At 39.1% G+C, this 20,525-nt stretch overlaps 2 protein-coding genes across 4 annotated transcripts in view; one reads left to right on the top strand and one right to left on the bottom strand.

Annotated features, from left to right (window-relative positions):
• Positions 1-1,608, bottom strand: part of rbm41 (RNA binding motif protein 41) — an 88,254-nt gene extending 86,646 nt beyond the window's left edge. The window contains exon 1 of one of the 2 annotated variants that reach the window (XM_062048920.1): positions 1,567-1,608. The gene's annotated coding sequence lies outside the window, so the exon portion shown is untranslated. The remainder of the gene's footprint in view (positions 1-1,566) is intronic. The other variant, XM_062048919.1, reaches the window with a different exon arrangement.
• klf8 (Kruppel like factor 8) overlaps positions 1-19,997 on the top strand; it is a 100,760-nt gene extending 80,763 nt beyond the window's left edge. The window contains exons 3-7 of one of the 2 annotated variants that reach the window (XM_062048925.1): positions 2,980-3,240; positions 3,310-3,544; positions 13,981-14,092; positions 15,319-15,458; positions 15,525-19,997. In XM_062048925.1, coding sequence (XP_061904909.1) covers positions 2,980-3,240; positions 3,310-3,544; positions 13,981-14,092; positions 15,319-15,458; positions 15,525-15,706 — 930 coding nt within the window. In that variant the 3' untranslated portion in view covers positions 15,707-19,997. Of the gene's footprint in view, positions 1-2,976; positions 3,241-3,309; positions 3,545-13,980; positions 14,093-15,318; positions 15,459-15,524 lie in introns of both variants that reach the window. The other variant, XM_062048924.1, reaches the window with a different exon arrangement.
• The last annotated feature ends 528 nt before the right edge of the window (positions 19,998-20,525 follow it).

Genomic DNA, 20,525 nt, shown 5'->3' with positions numbered 1-20,525 from the left:
AATGTTGTAAAGATAAAATCAAAATGCGACTAGACTTTGTTAGAAGAACAAAAGTTGTAGTAATAAAGAAAGAAAGTAGTAAGTCGGACACGTTTCCAGTGAGGGTTGGACTCCGCCAAGGCTGCCCTTTGTCACCGATTCTGTTCATAACTTTTATGGACAGAATTTCTAGGCGCAGTCAAGGCGTTGAGGGGATCTGGTTTGGTGGCTGCAGGATTAGGTCTCTGCTTTTTGCAGATGATGTGGTCCTGATGGCTTCATCTGGCCAGGATCTTCAGCTCTCACTGGATCGGTTCGCAGCTGAGTGTGAAGCGACTGGGATGAGAATCAGCACCTCCAAGTCCGAGTCCATGGTTCTCGCCTGGAAAAGGGTGGAGTGCCATCTCCTGGTTGCAGAGGAGACCCTGCCCCAAGTTCAAGTACCTCGGAGTCTTGTTCACGAGTGAGGGAAGAGTGGATCGTGAGATCGACAGGTGGATCGGTGTGGCGTCTTCAGTAATGCGGACGCTGTATCGATCTGTTGTGGTGAAGAAGGAGCTGAGCCGGAGGGCAAAGCTCTCAATTTACCGGTCGATCTACGTTCCCATCCTCACCTATGGTCATGAGCTTTGGGTTATGACCAAAAGGACAAGATCACGGGTACAAGCGGCCGAATTTAGTTTCCTCCGCCGGGTGGCGGGGCTCTCCCTTAGAGATAGGGTGAGAAGCTCTGTCATCCGGGGGGAGCTCAAAGTAAAACCGCTGCTCCTCCACATGGAGAGGAGCCAGATGAGGTGGTTCGGGCATCTGGTCAGGATGCCACCCGAACGCTTCCCTAGGGAGGTGTTTAGGGCACGTCCGACCGGTAGGAGGCCACGGGGAAGACCCAGGACACGTTGGGAAGACTATGTCTCCCGGCTGGCCTGGGAACGCCTCGGGATCCCTCGGGAAGAGCTGGACGAAGTGGCTGGGGAGAGGGAAGTCTGGGCTTCCCTGTTTAGGCTGCTGCCCCCGCGACCCGACCTCGGATAAGCGGAAGAAGATGGATGGATGGATGGATGGATGGATGGCATTACGGGAATTACTTTGTAACATTATTGAGGAAAAAGTGTTTCACAATGAAAAATAGCTGTTATGTTATGAGAATTAAATCAGCATCTACCAAGAAAAAAGTCATAATATCGGAAACATTTAACAAATTGTAATGTTAGAAGCATTACGTTCTAATATGAAGAGAAAAGGTTTTCGTGTTACAAGAAAAACATTGTCAATGTTTGAGGCAATTAAGTCAAGGTATGAGGGGGAAAATGTGACGATATGTCACTTCATTTCTGTTTGTGCTTTCTTGTTTTGTGTTTACTTCCGATCAGTGCTCTTGTTTTGTTTCTATTTCCTGCTTGTCCCGCTGAGCACTGTTTTTCCCCCTCACCTGCTGTTGATTGGCAGCCGGTGCACACCTGGTGCGAATCAACAGGCTTCCATTTATGCCAGTCTCGTGCACTCCTCAGTGCTCGAGGATTGACTATTGTTTGTAGAACCTACATGCACGACTGCTTCTTTCTGTTTATGATATTAAAAGCATCTTACCTGCTCGTCGCTCTCCGGGTTCCTGCATCTTGGGGTCACCACTACTGCAGTCATGCGAGTTTGCAACAGAAAAAGCAATACAATTAGTGTTGGGAAAATATAATCATAACAATATGAGAAAAAAAGTCACACTGTTATGGGAATAAGAGTCATAATTTTCCACGAATAAAGTCCTCGTATTACAAGAAGAAAAGTTGTAAGGTTACAAGAAAAACAAGTAGTAATCTTTAAAGAATAAAATCATAATGTTTCGAAAGTAAAGTCACAATGTTATGGGGGAAATAGTTGTAAGTTTACGAGAAGAAAAGTTGTAATTCTATAGGGAAACCAGTAGGGCTGTGAATCTTTGGGTGTCCCACGATTCGATTCAATATCGATTCTTGGGGTCACGATTCGATTCAAAATCTATTTTTTTTTCAATTTCAACACGATTCTCGATTCAAAGACGATTTTTTTCCCTATTAAATGAACCAAAAATATGACTTATTTTATCTTTGTGAAAATATTGGACACAGTGTGTTGTCAAGCTTATGAGATGCGATGCAAGTGTAAGCCACTGTGACACTATCGTTCTTTTTAAAAAAAATTTATAAATGTCTAATGATAATTTCAATGAGGGATTTTTAATCACTGCTATGTTGAAATTGTAACTAATATTGATACTGTTGTTGATAATATTAATTTTTGTTTCACTACTTTTGGTTTGTTCTGTGTCGTGTTTGTGTCTCCTCTCAATTGCTCTGTTTATTGCAGTTCTGAGTGTTGCTGGGTCGGGTTTGGTTTTGGAATTGGATTGCATTGTTATGGTATTGCTGTGTATTGTTTTGTTGGATTGATTAATTAAAAAAAAAATTAAAATTTAAAAATTTAAAAATAAAAAAATCGATTTTAAAAAAAATGAGAATCGATTCTGAAGCGCACAACGTGAGAATCGCGATTCGAATTCGAATCGATTTTTTCCCACACAACCTAGAAAGCATCTTAACTTTAAAGGGATAGAATTGTAATGTTGCAATTTGGAGTGAATGAAGTCGAAACATTACGAGAAGAAATGTTTAAACTTTATGAGAAAAATTACTTTTTTGCAAGAATACAACTGGAATGTTACGAGACTAAAGACCATAATTGTCAAGAAACAAGTCGTAATTTTATAACATAAACATCATTTTGGTACTCGCATTAAGTCGTAAAAGTATGAGAGGAAAAGTAGAATTATTGCGAGAAATTGTAATATTGCGCAGGTGTAGCGATTCTCAAGTTTTTGTTACGTGATACTTTTCTTTTTCGACTTTGAACATTTGTACAAGGATTTGTTGCAGTGTTTGTTGCAGTGGTTTAACACTTTATATCAAATCATAGAAATATCACTTTCTTAAATTTTATTTTCCCTTTCCTCTCCGTTCTTTCCAGCAGGCCAACGTTGGTGACGAGCGCTCCTACCCCAAAGTGAAGACAGAGTTTCCATCCATTAAGGCCGAGGCGTCCTCGCCGCAGCCCTGCACAGCCGAAGACCAGACCGAGCCTGTGGACTTGTCTCTCAACAAGCCGCGCTCCTCTTCTGTGCCCACGTCCACGACTAACACCACCGTCAACCCGGCGCCAGGCAGGGGCGTGACACCCCCTAGCCTGTCTGTGACGCCTGTCACCTCGGCGGTACAGTCCATAGGCTCTATGGTAAACATCGCCATCAACCTCTTAAAATGTACGCTAAGACAAGGAATTCAATGAAATGTTTCGGTCTAGGTTCTGTCCCCGGGGTCCATTTTGGCCACGCAAGGCGTTGGTGGACAGCAGATCCTCCACGTCATCCACACCATCCCGTCAGTGAGCATGCCCAGCAAAGTGGGCCAGTTGCAGACCATCCCCGTGGTGGTGCAGTCCCTACCAGTGGTATACACCACCATGGCAACCGATGGCGTGGCGACCGCTGCCATCACGGTGCCCCTTATAGGAAGTGATGGACGGTCAGAAGGCACAGGTAAGAAAAGATACTTTTTCCCCTCAGTTTTCCCCCCCAGTATTTTTCAGTTATCTCATACACATTAAAAGTTGTACATATGAGTTGTACATATGGTTAAGTGAAGTGAAGTGAATTATATTTATATAGCGCTTTTCTCTAGTGACTCAAAGCGCTTTACATAGTGAAACCCAATATCTAAGTTACATTCAAACCAGTGTGGGTGGCACTGGGAGCAGGTGGGTAAAGTGTCTTGCTCAAGGACACAACGGCAGTGACTAGGATGGCGGAAGCGGGGATCGAACCTGCAACCCTCAAGTTGCTGGCACGGCCGCTCTACCAACCGAGCAATAGGTGCTCCGGTTTCCTCTAATCATTTGAGTCAATTTTGTCCCTCTTCCAATATTTGATGTCCTACTTAGAGTAACTGACTCGAGTAAGGTCGGTGATTCTACAGTTTTCCAGAGAGTCCCTTAACTTCAGTCAGTGAATCATCCGAGTCAGTTCTGTTTCTGGTAGTGCAATGACTTAGGTCAGTGGAATAATTCAGCAAAATCATCTGATACCCCTTTTTTACTGTAGCTTGTTCAGAGCTGGTTCGAAGTACGTTTTTAGAGCTTCTTTTTTCCATTGATCTAGGTTTCAGCCAGGTGCTGAACAGGAGCTGTTTTTTATTTGATCAATTCGGGCTTTTCAAAAGCTTTCTGGGCTAAGTGGCGAACCGTTTTCATAAGGAAGTGAACTTTGCCATTCTCATGGTCTGTGATTTATGTGGACATCAAAGAAGGCGGTATTGGAAACGTTGTTGCAGTATTAAGAAGGAAACAGCATGTGCGTGGCATTGTTGTCATCCTTGTTGTTGAAGTGTATGGAGCAGTTTGGTTGCAAAAGTTTGATAGTTCACAGATCGGAGGCATAACCCCTGTGACTTAATGACACGACTACCTTAGACAATGGAGAAGTAAACAGGTGTAGAGTCAGTTCGGGGCCAACCAAGCCGAACAAAATTAGCACCAGCACTAAAGTTTGCTATTTATTCCAATGAGTCCACAGACTGAGTGAGTCAGAATCAGCAAAGACTGCTGTGATTGGGTTAGTCCGCTAACTCGAGTGCGTGGACCAATTCAAATGACTCATGTATTCCCGGTGAGTCCCATGTAATTCCATGAGTCTGCTCACTGTCTAGAAGACTTAACTAAGACCTTGGATTCCCGATTCAGCAGTAGTAAAAAGATTTGGATCATTATCTCTAGGATATTCACACTTTAGAGTTGTTGCGAAAAAGTGTCATTACTTAAAGGGGAACTGCACTTCTTTTGGAATTTTGCCTATCGTTCACAATCATTATGAAAGACATGACGACTGATGGATTCTTTATTACAAGGCATTCTGACTCGTAAATAAAAGTCCTCTAACAGCAAAGCCAATGGGAGGTCCTCTATTCCGCCCATAAAACCGCCAAAAGTGCTCCATTTACATTTTGTGACTTGAATATTAACTAAGTATTAGTGATATTGTTATCATAAGCGCAAACTAAGTCTAAGTCTAAACGCTGTCAAACTATTTATAGCGGCAAATTGACTACCGTGTGTCCCTATGTTTACATCATCGAGTGGTCTGCTGTTTCCTCGTTTCCCTGCTCCTTGGAAGTTTATTGTAGATTATAAATCATGCCTCTCACCTGGACAGAAGAAGGCTGATAACTTATTCTGACAAGTTGGTACACTTTGACAGCCAATTTACACCCAGGAATGGCGAGAATGACACAAAAAGACGCTTGGTCAATCCCCCCTCCCTAACCCTGTTTCTTCACGTGGATTATGAGTCATTATTCATCTAAATGGGAATATACGAACATCCGAGCAGACATTGTACAGTAAGTGATGTTTTGTTATGTTTGTTGGCTCTTCTGAAGTCTGCAGTGAGTAATAATCAGTGGTGAAGAAAAACAAAAAAGAGAACGTTGTTATGCGTTTTTGAAGTGAATGTGCCGCATATGCTTAAAATGATAAAAAATACATAAATATTAAATGTTGTTATGAATGTGCCCGTTACTACATTACATATATATATACCTACATCATGTATATGAAACCTTAATGGTGTTTGGATCTTTTTTTAAGGGCTTTATAGGCTCTATTGTAAGCGGACTTTAGATCAAATGTATTTAATAGTTACAATGCATTAAAAAAATGCATCAGTCATGTCTGTCATAATGATTGTGAACAATAGGCAAAATTCCCAAAAAAGTGCAGTTCCTCTTTAAAATATTCCATGATATGTGTCAAGGCGTGTCATCACGGGATCTGACATGCTTTTTTTTGTCCGAACAAAGTTGTTGAATAACTACCCTATCTGTCATTTGGTAACTTTTATCTGCACCAGCGCTTGTTCCTCAGCTTTGGTTAATCAGTAGCTCGCCTTAAGACCTGAGGTCCTGCTTTACAAGGTTTATAGTTAATGCTAGAATGCAACCGAAGGCACAAAAATAGACCTCACGTGAGAAAATATAGATTATATCCATGGATATACGTCACAATGTATTTATATTACTTACTCATCATTATATGATTAATCATTGTAAAAGGCCGTAACAACCCTTTCAACTATTAAAATATGTTACATCAATACACAACCAGCTACTACTCAAAGCAAATGAACAACAAACACTTTCTGGCTTGCTTTCTGTGTGAGGTGAGTCAGCAGTTCAGCAAACCTTACATCTCAATCAGGTTAGAGACGTCTTGTTTCAATCTTAGTCTGTCATATGTGGCATGATTAAAACAATGTTGCCAACAATTTAAGGTTGCCTGACAAAACAGCGACTACCACGTCAGCAAAAAACAGTTAGCTGAGCATGATAGCCTGCTATTAACAATAGCGTCCATCCATCCATTTTCTACCGCTTGTCCCTTTCGGGGTCGCGGGGGGTGCTGGAGCCTATCTCAGCTGCATTATTTTCAGTAAATACTGAGTCATTTGTGTGACATTTTTTATGCTTGTGTTTTTTTGGTTTTAGTTAAATCATTACAACCCTAAAAAGGTATTATACTACATTAGTATTCGAGACAATGAATCAGCAGTTAGCTGATAGCTTGCGAGTTAGCTTGTTTTTAGTATCAAGTGAGTACCGTATTTTTCGGACTATAAGTCGCAGTTTTTTACATTACCGTAAAATATCAAATAATATTATTTAACTCATTCACGTAAGCGACTAGACCAGGGGTCAGCAACCTTTACCACTCAAAGAGCCATTTTGGTAAGTTTCACAAATTAAAGAAAACAATGGGAGCCACAAAAAAAATTCGAAAATTTAAAATGAAAAACACCGCATACAAAGCTTAAATTGCTTTGCGCTATGTTAACCAGGGGTCTCTGACACACGCACCGGCACGCATCTCAATATGGAGATTTAATGTTAGTGCGGCCCGCGACTTTTAATTGAATGGCGCTTGATAGCGTCTTTCTTGCCAACCGTCTCAATTTTCCGGGAGACTCCCAAATTTCAGGACGTGCTGGCACTGCTTTTAGCGCCCTCTACAGTCTGCCCAAACAGCGTATCTGCTTGGCCACATGTAGAATGCCGCTCTTGCTTGCTCACGTAAGTGCCAGCAAGGCATACTTGTTCAACAGCCACACAGCTTACACTGACGGTAGTCGTACAAAAACAACTTTAACACTGTTACGTTACAAATAAGCGCCACACTTTGAACCCACACCAAAAAAGAATGACAAACACATTTCTGGAGAACATCTGCACTGTAACACAACATAAACACAACACAACAAATACCCAGAATCCCATGCAGCCCTAACTCTTCCGCTCAACCGACGCACGGAGAGGGGGGGGGGGGGTTTGATGTGTGGGGGGGTTTTGTGGTAGCGGGGGTGTATAATGTAGACTGGAAGAGTTAGGGCTGCATGGGATTCTGGGTATTTGTTGTGTTGTGTTACGGTGCGGATGTTCTCCAGAAATGTTTTTGTCATTCTTTTTTGGTGTGGGTTCACAGTGTGGCGCATATTTGTAACGTAACAGTGTTAAAGTTGTTTTTGTACGACTACCGTCAGCGTAAGCTGTGTGGCTGTTGAACAAGTATGCTTTGCTGTCGCCTACATGTGCAAGTAAAAGCAACATATAACATGTGGCCGGGCTGGCACGCTGTTTGTAAATGCTATAGGGGACAATTAATGCAGTGCCATTAGGGAACGCCCTTGATTAAGTAATTAGAGTGAAAATAGGATAATACTTGCCCTGGGAGATTTCTAGGAGAGGCAGTCTCCTGGGAAAATCGGCGGGGTCGTTAAGTATACTGGGAAAACTGGGAGGGTCGGCAAGTATGCAGCTGAGCCGCATCAGAGTGGTCAAAGAGCCGCATGCGGCTCCGGAGCCGCGGGTTGCCGACCCCTGGACTAGACGTATAAGATTTCATGGGATTTAGCGATTAGGAGTGACAGATTGTTTGGTAAACGTATAGCATGTTCTATATGTTATAGTTATTTGAATGACTCTTACCATAATATGTTATGTTAAGATACTAGGCACGTTCTCAGTTGGTTATTTATGCGTCATATAACGTACACTTATTCCGCCTGTTGTTCACTATCCTTTATTTATTTGAAATTGCCTTTCGAATGTCTATTCTTGGTGTTGGGTTTTATCAAATAAATTTCCCCCAAAAAATGCGACTTAAACTCCAGTGCGAGTTATATATGTTTTTTTCCTTCTTTATTATGCATTTTCGGCCGGTGCGACTTATGCTCAGGAGCGACTTATACTCCGAAAAATACGGTAAATAATGCACGATTATTAGATAGGTCATTCATTATTTGTGCAATGTTTAGTTGCAGGCAGTTTCACATTTTTATTGCGTAATAAGGTGTTTTTAGGTATTTTTTGTGAGGTGCTAAAAGAGGGTAGTATTAATTAAGTAAACATGAGGTGCGGTTAGTTGAGTTTGGGTGTCTATTTTGAGCCAAAGTGTCTCATACTTTGGAATCTGAACCTGAAATGCAATGACTCCAAGTTGGATATAAATCTCTGACAGAACACCCTTAGAGATGGGCTACAGTCACCAACCGCAGCTAAGGAGTTACATGGAGTCCATACACATTTCCCCTATTGAAAATGTATTTTAATACATATTCATCCTGTGGGTGGCACTACCTTATCTAATTGGCCATAATTAGGGAAAGTCAGTTTTAACATGCGAGCCCTGATAGGATGTCTTAAAAGTGGAGCGTATACAGAAGTATCCAAGTTTTGTTTTAATGGGCGGTGTCAGAGTAGGAAGGGGAGGAGTCATTGTCTCCAGGGACAAAGACCACTTATTTTCGCTGTGTATGAGAAAGACTGCTCCCGTCACCAACACACACACACACCACCCAAATGTCTTGCTCCACTCTTCTTTGTTTTTAGTGCACCTCCTTTGGTGTCCTCCCATGCTGAGTGGACTTTGTTTGGTTTCTAGGGTGGGACACTTGCATAAGAATGTCCAATTGACACTAATTATTTTTATTTTGGTAACGTTTTTGTGTCGTCTGAGGGTCGCTAACTTGTCACGCAGCGAAAAATTGTTCTTAGAATAACTGTCATTACACAATCATAAGTGATATAACTTTATTTGTGAGACTTAATGTAACATAACATATAATGTAAAGATATATGTGAGTGTGAATGTTGTCTGTCTATCTGTGTTGGCCCTGTGATGAGGTGGCGACTTGTCCAGGGTGTACCCCGCCTTCCGCCCGGGACAAGCGGTAGAAAATGGAAGGATGGATGGATATGTTACATAACGTAGCACTAGCAAAGCACAAGAGAACTTTCTCCACTTTTAAGTTCCTGGTACCTTTAGTTCCTGTAGACCTTTGTGCTTTGTGTTTCAAGCACATTTCACAGTTCAGGATAGTTTATACAAATAAGTAGAGGTGGGAATCGATGGACACCACACGATTAGTTTCAGAATAGATTGTCAATTTAACATAATTTTCGTAATGTATTATTTGGTGACGTAATTAAAATAAAACCTTTACAAAACCTTCTTTTGCTTGCTGACGTACACTGCCGTTCAAAAGTTTGGGGTCACATTGAAATGTCCTTATTTTTGAAGGAAAAGCACTGTACTTTTCAATGAAGATAACTTTAAACTAGTCTTAACTTTAAAGAAATACACTCTATACATTGCTAATGTGGTAAATGACTATTCTAGCTGCAAATGTCTGGTTTTTGGTGCAATATCTACATAGGTTATAGAGGCCCATTTCCAGCAACTATCACTCCAGTGTTCTAATGGTACAATGTGTTTGCTCATTGGCTCAGAAGGCTAATTGATGATTAGAAAACCCTTGTGCAATCATGTTCACACATCTGAAAACAGTTTAGCTCGTTACAGAAGCTACAAAACTGACCTTCCTTTGAGCAGATTGAGTTTCTGGAACATCACATTTGTGGGGTCAATTAAACGCTCAAAATGGCCAGAAAAAGAGAACTTTCATCTGAAACTCGACAGTTTATTCTTGTTCTTAGAAATGAAGGCTATTCCACAAAATTGTTTGGGTGACCCCAAACTTTTGAACGGTAGTGTATATGCGCAGCGAGTAAGCATTCAGATGGCCTTAAATATATTTTCAAAAATACATTTAAAAAAAATAAAAAATAAATAAATACTATTTTTAATTATGAATCAATTTAGAATTGGGATGAATAAGAATCTTTTTAGCAGCCTTACAAATCAGGCTGATGACGTATGGAGGAAAGGTTTAGTATATTTCTACGGTACATTGATGCCATGTAAATAAGCAGACAATATGAGGTCCTATTTATTTTACTAAAGTAAAAGTAAATAAAATATACAAAGCAATAGGGTACAATACAATATGATTTAAAAACAAAAGTGTGCCAAATCTTACATACATCTTCAACTAGGCTTTTGTCCATTGTCAAACAGTCAGAAAGTGGTCCTCTTTGTATTTGATGAATTCATGAGGGTCAGGCGATTCCTTATGGTCCATTTCAGGTGTAAATAACAATATATAAATAATAAATGTCAGTGTTCATCTCACGCCGACAAACTATCAGATTTAGCATTAGCCTATTAGCATTAGCATTGGGTCACTTGGGTTGAGGCTATTAAAAACACAAATGGCGTGTCGCTGACTATTTTTACAGGATGTAACAAAGTAAATAGTGAATATTTGATGTGATTTACTTTTGTTTCACTCTTTTAATGTTTCCTCTATTTCACATTATCTTCAAACAACGAGGACTCAGAGTCCTAGTAATCAGTTGGAGTCACTGCTTCAAAGTCTGGCTGAATACTTTATATTTCGGCCCACTTCTCGTAGCTACGCGTATCAAAAGGAAGTTTGTAAAAAATTAATAAACCGCTTTAAACTGCATACTAGTTTGAAGACTACGGCTGAGTAAAAACACTGCAAGATAGTTCCACTACTACACATTTTTTAGCAGTCAGTACGTGTCCATGCACTAAATTAGTGCGATTTCTCAAATAGTTCAGCTCTAAATAAGCCTCCTACAACCCATGAAAACACCTTAATCCGATCGTGTTCGGTTTTTGAAAAGTCAGACTAACACACCTGAATTATGCGATTGGAAACAGGTGCCGTACTTATCAAGCTTCTTAGAATTACTCCTAAGAAGTCTGCTAAGAGTTGACTTAAGAGTAAATAAATTCTTCGCTGAAAGCTGCACTTAAAAGTTAGTTATCAAGCGTCTTACTCACACTTTCAGCGAAATGTAGGACTGAATCTTAAGTGTCACACTCAGAGCTGAATTACGACATTACTATGTGCCGTAAACGGAATTTTAGGTGACGTCATTTCTGTGTCCATAGAAATGACCAATCACGGAAGGGAATCCGTTGTCTAAGAATAAAGAAATATCTTGGAAATATTTAAGTGGACAATGGGAGTGTATATTTTGACAATAAACTACAAAATAATACAAAACAAACTAGTCCCCGCCGGCACTCACGCTACCGCTCCCTCTCTTCTATCGCCCACACACTCACTGACGTCACTCACCTCACGGCCACACACATACGCTACTGTCATAACATTTTCTTTCCAATTCATTAATTAGGCAACTAATTTGAAACTGGTGTGGGTGGCTCTATATATACTAGCCCACTGCAGACACATGCAGAAATCAACAAGGAATCGAAAAGTATTAAATCTGTGACAAAAATAATATCCGCTCTGTCTAAACGATACCGTTTGATCAGCTGCTCGTCATAAAAAAAAACAAAAAACATTGTTCCGTTCCCTGAACGTTCGCGCACGTCTCTCTCGCCTCAGTGCCATCCCCTGCTGGCAACTCCTAACCACTTAAGACACCTCTGAAGGTCTCTTAAATATCGTGGAGAGTAGGAGTGATTCTTAGACTTAAGAACGTTGATAAAAAGCTTTTATTCTTAAGTTTGAGAGTAGGACTAAATTTCGCAAATTCTCAGGACTTAAGTGTAAAATGGCACTCTAAGAAGCTTGATAAGTACGGCCCCAGATCTCCCGAGGGGTTGTTTGTGTGCGCCGGAGACGACTCTTCATTCAATAAAAAACAGCAACAATTGTAATGAAGAGGAGATTGTTTTTTTGCTTCACAAATTAAGAGAACAAAATATTTTGAAGTGCTGGTAGAAGAAAATAAACTGAGATTTATTTAAGAAGGTACCGAAGGAAATGTAAAGTGCCGGCTTAATTCAGACTCCCGAACGAAATACGAATGAGATGAAAGATAATAAAGCAGATAAATTAAAGGTGAATAGTAAAGCCTACACAAACCTCCTCACGGTGCATTTGTGCACTCCATACCGATTAACTTTCCGCACAACTGGCAAGATATTCCAGAACAATTGCAAACTTCCTCTGGATATCAGTCTGTGCCTGAAGGGTCTTTTCCTTCAAACTTAAAACTCCTTCCATCAGTCCACAGAGCCTTTTGAATGAACTTCGAGACATTTAAAAGTTTTGTTTTAAATCATTTTTGTCCGAAAATTCCTTTAAAAAAACTCTTCCGCCAGTCTTTCTTTGCATCGGACCTGCATCCGCCCCGATACATTCTTGGTAGTAGCAACATGTTCGTAGCGCAATCCAAGATCATTTCTTGATGCTGTCTGCTATTTAACATCACAGACATAGCCATTAGAGACGTAATATTTGTAATTTGTGCCGATATTACAGCGGACATCATTTACAACATGTTGTAAGGATCCGAAGATGGCTAGTGTGACGTCATAGGTCAACCGGAAAAGGAATAAACCTTTGAGAAAATAGGATTAATTTAGTGCATGCAAACATAGTGTCTGATGCCACACAAAAGTGCCTGCAAGTTGAAAGTTCCTTTCGTTCTTCTTTCTCTGCATTGTCAAGTATGTGGTAATAAAAATAAAAAATAAATAAGAAATAAAAAAGTTGTAAAGGTGGCTGAAATTTTGAAAACAACCTTTTAGGAACGCTCCAAATGTGCAGAACAAATCAGTGTTCAACACCACAGTTCCTCAGGATGGAACTTTTAAAAGTACCACCTACAGCAGCTACTAAGAACTCAAATAGTTCCTGTGGAACTTTAATTTACCTGGGTAGTTTGTGGTGGAAACACCATAAACATTTCATTTACCGGGGTAAAGGGGAAAGTTCTTGCGGTGGAAAAGAGCCTATCGTAATGTAGCGTAACGTAAAATAGATTAACAACGTAGCAAAACAACCAGGGGTGCAGGAAAAAAATTATACACATCTAAATTGCGATTACAATTATTACAATTCTGTTTGAATTCATTGTTTTCAAAAATACGTTTTTTGGCCATCTTCGTGCTTACTAGTATACATCATATGTTAGCAGCTGAGAGGAGCTTTTGTAACCTGTAACTTGTTTTGAAAAGGTTTTATTATGATTTATATATTGTGAGAATCAGTTTCAATTGAGAATCGAATCATCACCACAAGAATTTGAATCAAATTAAATTGTGATTTGTAAGATTTACATCCCTAATAACAACGTAGAGTAACATAATCTAGTTTAACAATGTAGCTTAACAATGTAGCATAACAGAAATTACTTTTAATCAAAATGTTCTACTAGTTTCATATGTCTTTTCGTATAACATCTCAGTAGCTTAAGGTATTAGTAACATAAAGGCACAGAGTACTTAATAGAAACTGAGGTTGTCTATTAGTGACACTACTTTTTGTACAAACCCTTACTCGTGTAAGGTAACGTATGATCCATCGCTTTCATCTGCAACGAGAATATTACGCAAATTCTTTCCTTGCTTCATTTATTTTTATTAATTGCATACGTTTTTGGACAAAGTCCTACTAAGTAATGGTTGTGCAAGGCTCCAAATGGTGCTGACGCTCATAATATGAGCATCCATTTTATTTATTTATGTCCAAATATAGGCCAAACTCCATCTCTAATTTCCTTCCTCTCGTCTCGGTTACAGTTCGTATTAAGCCGGGCTCGACGTCTCCGGTGGAATATCAGAGCGAGAGCGACGCAGAGAGCGGTACCGAGTCCGGATCGGCCTCCCTCAGCGCCCAGAGCCTGGACACAGGGTGAGTTCTCTCTCAGGATGGACTCCAAAGTCCAACTATATTTAACCCTTTTATATTACGCTGTGTTTGCTTTGGCACACAGTGATGGCTTCTGCTGGATTTTAAAGTGACACATCTAAAAGTTTCACACCTGAAACAATCCAGACATGGACTAAAGTGATTTTAAAGTACAGTTTATGTGAGGAGTGACAAAAAACTTTATACAAGACAAGTGTGTCTCTGCTTACTTAAGAAGAAGCAGACTAAAAGTTAGCTTTCCCCGCACCTATTTGGGCGAGGCTGTGCTACGTCAACGGAAATTTTGGGTGTGGACACTGAAGGTTAGCTGTAATCTGATGTGCATGTGCGTTTATGTAACTCTGTGTGCTGCCACACCCTATTTTCAAGTTTGTTTTTGTTTTTTCCTATATACATTTTATTTATGGATTTAAATAATATATTTAAACAAATTGACGCCAATGAAAAATATAATGATGCAACATTTGCTGAATATAAATATTATTATTAAAATATAAATACATACTAAAAAAGCTTGATTTAAAACGAAAACATTAATAAAAAAGAAAATCTAATAAACAGAAACTTTAAATAAAAACGGAATAATGTGTAAAAAAAAAAAAAAGGAAAATGTGTATTATAAAATGAAATAAAAAATAAGAAAATAAAATAAATAAGCTTTATTGAACTAATATACAAATACTAACTAACTAAATAACATGCTAACTGTACACACAACTTTATCTAAAACAAAATGTATTTTTAAGAATTTAAAAAATATATTTCAAAAAGTACAACTTGATCACAATTACAAGCTATAACAAATCATACAATTTTAATAAACAGCATTTGAAAAGAAAGTTATTAGATATGAATAAAAAAAAAAATATTACAAAACTAAATAACCATACAACCAACCATGTTAGAGTAAATAATAATTAAAATAAATAATACAAACAACAAAATTAACCAATTATGTTATTTTTGACTATTCTGGAACAATGGAACTGAATTTACAAATTAAACCATGTCCGATGACAAATACATTACACTTACACTACTGTCAAATCTAGATGAAAGTCGGTTTGACATTTTGACAATAAAAACAAAACAGTCTGAGGTCACATACAAACAACCCAAACAATAACCTTCTTATGGCATGAGCGTGACTCTGGCGCCCTCTAGTGGTCACTAACTTAACACTGACTGTGGTCCTTCCTTCCTTTCAGGTCAGTTATAGACTTAGAACCGGTGGACCCGGACTCTCCGGACATCAAGCGGAGGCGGATCCACATGTGTGACTATGCAGGCTGTAAAAAAGTTTACACCAAGAGTTCTCACCTCAAAGCTCACCGGAGGATACACACAGGTGAGACTTTAGCAAAAACAATGACGACAAGAATTAGCCGACTAATTGTTTTTTTTCCAATTCCAGGCGAGAAACCCTATCACTGCAACTGGGAGGGCTGCACGTGGCGCTTCGCCCGCTCCGACGAGCTGACCCGGCACTTCCGCAAGCACACGGGGATCAAACCTTTCCGTTGCACCGAGTGCGACCGCTCCTTCTCGCGCTCCGACCACCTCTCTCTGCACCGCCGCCGTCACGTCATGATGTGAATCTTCATCACGCCCCTCCCCCGTACCTGACCTCCCAAAAAAACATTGTGATGTCACAACAACAAAAAAAAAGACCCTCACAGCACATCTTGCACCAGAGGATCCGCCCTCTTTATTTTGGAATTTGCAACATCATCGGGAAACCTTGCAAGAATCCAGAACGCGTCACTGTGAGAGGAGGTTTCCGGAATGATGATCCATCTATCCGTCCTTCCATCTTTTTACGTCACAATTCACCTCAGCTGAGCATTTCCCCCCCCCCCCCCCCAATATTCTGTTGCGGAAATCGGAAATTACGCTTTTGCAACTTTTACAAAAAAAAGGACGTCCCGATGCTGCAGCTGAGGATATTTTTTTTTGACGTATTCATAACATAGAAAAAAAATGGACGTCCCCTTCCATTCCGGTGCAGGGCGCTAAACGAGACTGTGAACTTTTCTTCCGTCACGTTATTTTGCATCGTTTTCTCCCGCACATACGACTTTTCTTCTTCTTCTTCTTTGATGAAAAAACAACAACAGTGTTTTATGTGTTATATTGTTGCCTTCACTTCTGTCGTTTCTGCCGCTTTTGTTGTTGTTTTGAAGTAATTCCCATCTTTGGTCGTCTTTTAAGAAAAAAAAAGGCTGTGAAGAAAAAAAAAAAACTCGACAAGGGGTTACACAAATTCTCTCGCAGGGAGTACGGGAGTTTTTCCAAGTGTGCGTGTTTTTTTGTTTTTGCGTTTGGGTGTGCATGTTTTTAGATGAACACATAAATCAGAATTTACGTTGTTTACGAGTGAGTGTTCCGGGCTTTTTGACGTCTTTCGCCCGTTGAGCCTTAATCACCGAAGTTAATCTATATATATATATAAAAAAAAAACAAGGGCAAAACTTAGAACCACTGACAGCGCACGTTATGTTTGTCGCAAAAACCCGATCTTTGCATTGTTAGTGACGCAAAAAGCTAACATCTTCAATTGCCAATGAACAGAGACTATTGCTACTATTAGCGTTCCATCACTTTCATAGTGTTGCTAGTCGGGGTTGCCTCTTGTGGTTAAAATTGGTACAACAAGCGTAATCATACCTTTGAATTTACTTATTTTTCAACTAAATTCCTGCAGTTGTAAAATGAGAAAGTCACAGGATGGCAAACCAATGGAAAATGCTAACATCCTTAGCTCCAAAAAAGATTTGTACGCTAAAAACCGGGATATCATTTAGCTAGTGAGCAAGCACAAGCCCACAGCTCACAAAAGCTGAATCCTGTGAACGTTTTTGTACCAACTTTTAGGCATTACCTTAAATAATTAGCAATTTGATAAAGTCGGGTTGCTGTCAGTGGTTCTGTGAGACACCAGGCGCTGTGTCGGGCTGCCAGGGTGTAAACAAAAAGGGGAAACTAAGCTCTCTCCTCGCTAGCATTTCTACCAGGGAGAGGTCTGTTCTCTTTCGTTGCTCTTGCGTTAACGCCTTAAATATCTCAAGCTAGTTGTGACGTTTCGGCAAAGCAGCGTCCGAACAGGCTGCCGATCGGGGCTTTACTTGATTATGCAACGTTACCGCACAATAGTTGTCTTAGCGCGCTATTTTAGACAATAGTCACGCAGCTCCGGTAAAGTAAATCGTAAGAAAATACCCTTAAAAGGAGGTCGGGATGTTGTCTAATGCTGCATTTGGGAAAATTGGGAAGTCTGGGATTGATCCCGCTTGAAGAAGACAAACGACATATCGTCTCGCGAATTTTCGAAGCAGAACATATTGCGATTAAAGTTGCACACTAGCATACTATTAAATACTGATAGATATAATGTTAAACCATGAATGCTGCCAAAGTGGTGCCAACGAAAAAACATAAGCGATTCATTATTTACATCACGTTAAGAAGGTGTAACGAAATATCCTCACGCTAATTTCGAAACAGAACATTTTGCCAAGAACATCGATATGTAGCATAACACAAATAAATGTAATTCATAAATATTTTGTGAAGTTTAAACAAAAAACTAATTCTGGGCACTTAAACGGAATACAATGTTGATTAGCATGTTGTTGATTATTGGCGATACATTCTTCAGCAGCATAGCAACACATCTTCGGCTGATTACGATACAAAACAGACTTCAACAAATGTCATAATCCAACATCTTTGGCGTCAATATTGTATGAAATATAAAGTCGGCTTCTGTCGCGTTTTTCCTAGTCTTCTGCGATCACATTTTCGAATTTCCAGTTTTCTTGGGTGCAGCTTTAGACAGTGTTATTGATTACAGAATAAAAAGGCTGTAATGAAGCCTGGGATTTAACTTACAATCAAGACAAACAAACGTACCTTACTCCTGACATTTGTGTTTGTGACAAACAATAACGCCAAAATGTTTTTCCGGCTGCGTTTACCATCATTCACGCCGTTTAATCGCAAAAACAAAATTGTACGCCTCTTAGCGACTCTCCGAAGCAGTTAAAAAATGACCAGATCTTTTTTTATTTTTTTTTATATATTGTTTTTTCCGTGGCTAGTTTCTCTTAGCATCCCTTTTTGGCTTTGACGAACAAGGACAAAACCGAAAAAAGCACATCTTTCTAGAAGAGTATATGCATTTGGTGTTTCTTTTGTAAACTGTTGATAAAGACATGAAAGGAAAATGACAATAAATATTAAAGAGATAGAAAAAAAGAAATCCATGTACATAAATGTATATAATCAAAAAGTGCAAAAAGAGTACATGTAACGGGTGAAGTTCTATTTTTAACACTGACTAGATAATGTGAACAAAATTATTTCCCCCCCTTCTTCCTCCTCTTCTTCGTTGGTTTCATCATGTCTTCTTTTTACAGTTTTTGTAGTTTCTTACAAATAATAATAATAATAATAATAATAATGGTCCCACTTGTGTTGTGCATACTTGTGTTGCATGGAGAGTAGCCCTTGTTTTTTTTTTTTTTTACAAAAGTAACGTTGGTGAGCATGTGTGTGTGCGCGAGACATTCGAGTTGCCCTCAAAGACATGAAGAAGGGGGAAAAAAAAAGGTAAAAGTTTAAAATTCAGCACAAAACCTTTAAAGATATCACCTAAAAATAGCATGTTAGCTACAGGCTAGCTTAAGGCTAGGCATTTTTTGTACCATTTTGGGTATCGATGTAATGTCAACTTCACATTTTTACAACACCTAGGCGACAAGAACAGGTTAAAAATGAAGATAAATGTAGTTTATAAAATATTTTGATGTTTTAGCTAAAGACAATTTAAACAAATACAATGGCTAGCGATTTTTGACCATCGCATTGCCAAGCATTAGCAATACATTCAACTCATACAGAATTGTGTCACTTTTTCTTGAATGATTACACGCAAAAAACATATAGCAACACGCCAATTTTGAAGCAGAACAGATTGTGATACGTGACGAGTCGACATGCTAAAAAAAAAAGGCATATCTTTGCGCTAGTTTCGACGCGAAACAGGTCGCAATGAATGTCGACATCTAGCATAACCAATAAATATACATCTAACAGTTTTTTTACATTGTCATTTTTGGCGTCGCTATCATCCGCAGGAATTCAAAATCCTGCAAAAAAATTATTCAATAATGCGACGTGCTAAAATTTGAGCATGCAGGCATACGACTAAAAATGGCCGCCCATTAGTTATGCTAGCATTCAAGCGATGTTTACGTCTGTTTGTTTGCAAACCAGAAGCTATTTTAGCCACAAGTGCTAGCCTAGCTGTTCATTTATTGGTCTATCGCATCGAAAAAGCACATAATGATAATAATAACGTTCACATTATATATTTTTTTCAAGCTAACGCCACAAGATGGAATCTTATTTTTCCTACCTACTGTTGTTTTTTTTGTGCATTTTTTCCCCACAAGCTTGTTGACCTCTAACTTATTTTGTATCTTTAAAAAACAAACAAAAAAAGAAATGTAATGTCTCTGTGTATGAGTGCCTCGACCTGCCACCAATCACAACTACTAGTTTTCTATTGAATGCAGTATCTCTCGGGCCAGTACTATATTATATTTACTCAGTGCAATGCAGTTATTATCCTGGTTATAATAATACAATTCAAAATATTTTATTTCCTCCTCTTTTTTTTTTTTGCATTTGTACAGAACAGAAATGTGTAAAGATCAGCGAGGAAAAACTAACTTTTTGATACTGTGACTCATGGTGTTTAAAAGTCTAAAAAAAAGTTTGTTTCCCCCTTCCTGTATTGTTGTGATTATTCCTCCCCTCCCTTCTTACCTTTTTTTTTTTTAGAATAAAAAATGTTTTCGGTGCAATTTAATTCCTGTTGTGAATGGTCCTTTTAGTTTAGATACTTCACACAATTTTACCAGGAGAGTCAAGTTTTCTTGCTTTAGGCCAGGGGTCGGCAACCCAAAACGTTGAAAGAGCCATGTTGGACCAAAAATAAAAAAAAAAAATCTGTCTGGAGCTGCAAAAAAAAAAGAAAACCCGTATATATGTGTTAATAATGAAGGCAACACATGACGTAAGTGTCTATATTAGTTATATTAGCCTACTATCAAAAATACTTTAAAAGTCTTATATAAGTGTTATAATGAAGGCAACAAATGACCAAAGTGTTTATATTAGCTATAATAGCCTACTATCAAAATGACTGTGTGTCGCAGGCTGAAGCAAATCTTTGTTGACAGAAATGTTGAAATGTAATATTTATCCTATACATTTTTACGACATTAGAAACCATTAGTAAATCAGAGGCTACTCAGAAGGTGACATAACTCCCGGGAATTACTGGCTTTTAATGGCCAAAAATATGGATGTGTGTGTCCAAGTTAAAGGAAACGGCAGGCTGTCTTCT

This window comes from Entelurus aequoreus, linkage group LG05, assembly GCF_033978785.1.
Source record: "Entelurus aequoreus isolate RoL-2023_Sb linkage group LG05, RoL_Eaeq_v1.1, whole genome shotgun sequence".
NCBI classification, from domain to species: Eukaryota; Metazoa; Chordata; class Actinopteri; order Syngnathiformes; family Syngnathidae; genus Entelurus; species Entelurus aequoreus.
This window is presented reverse-complemented; position numbering and strand designations above follow the sequence as displayed.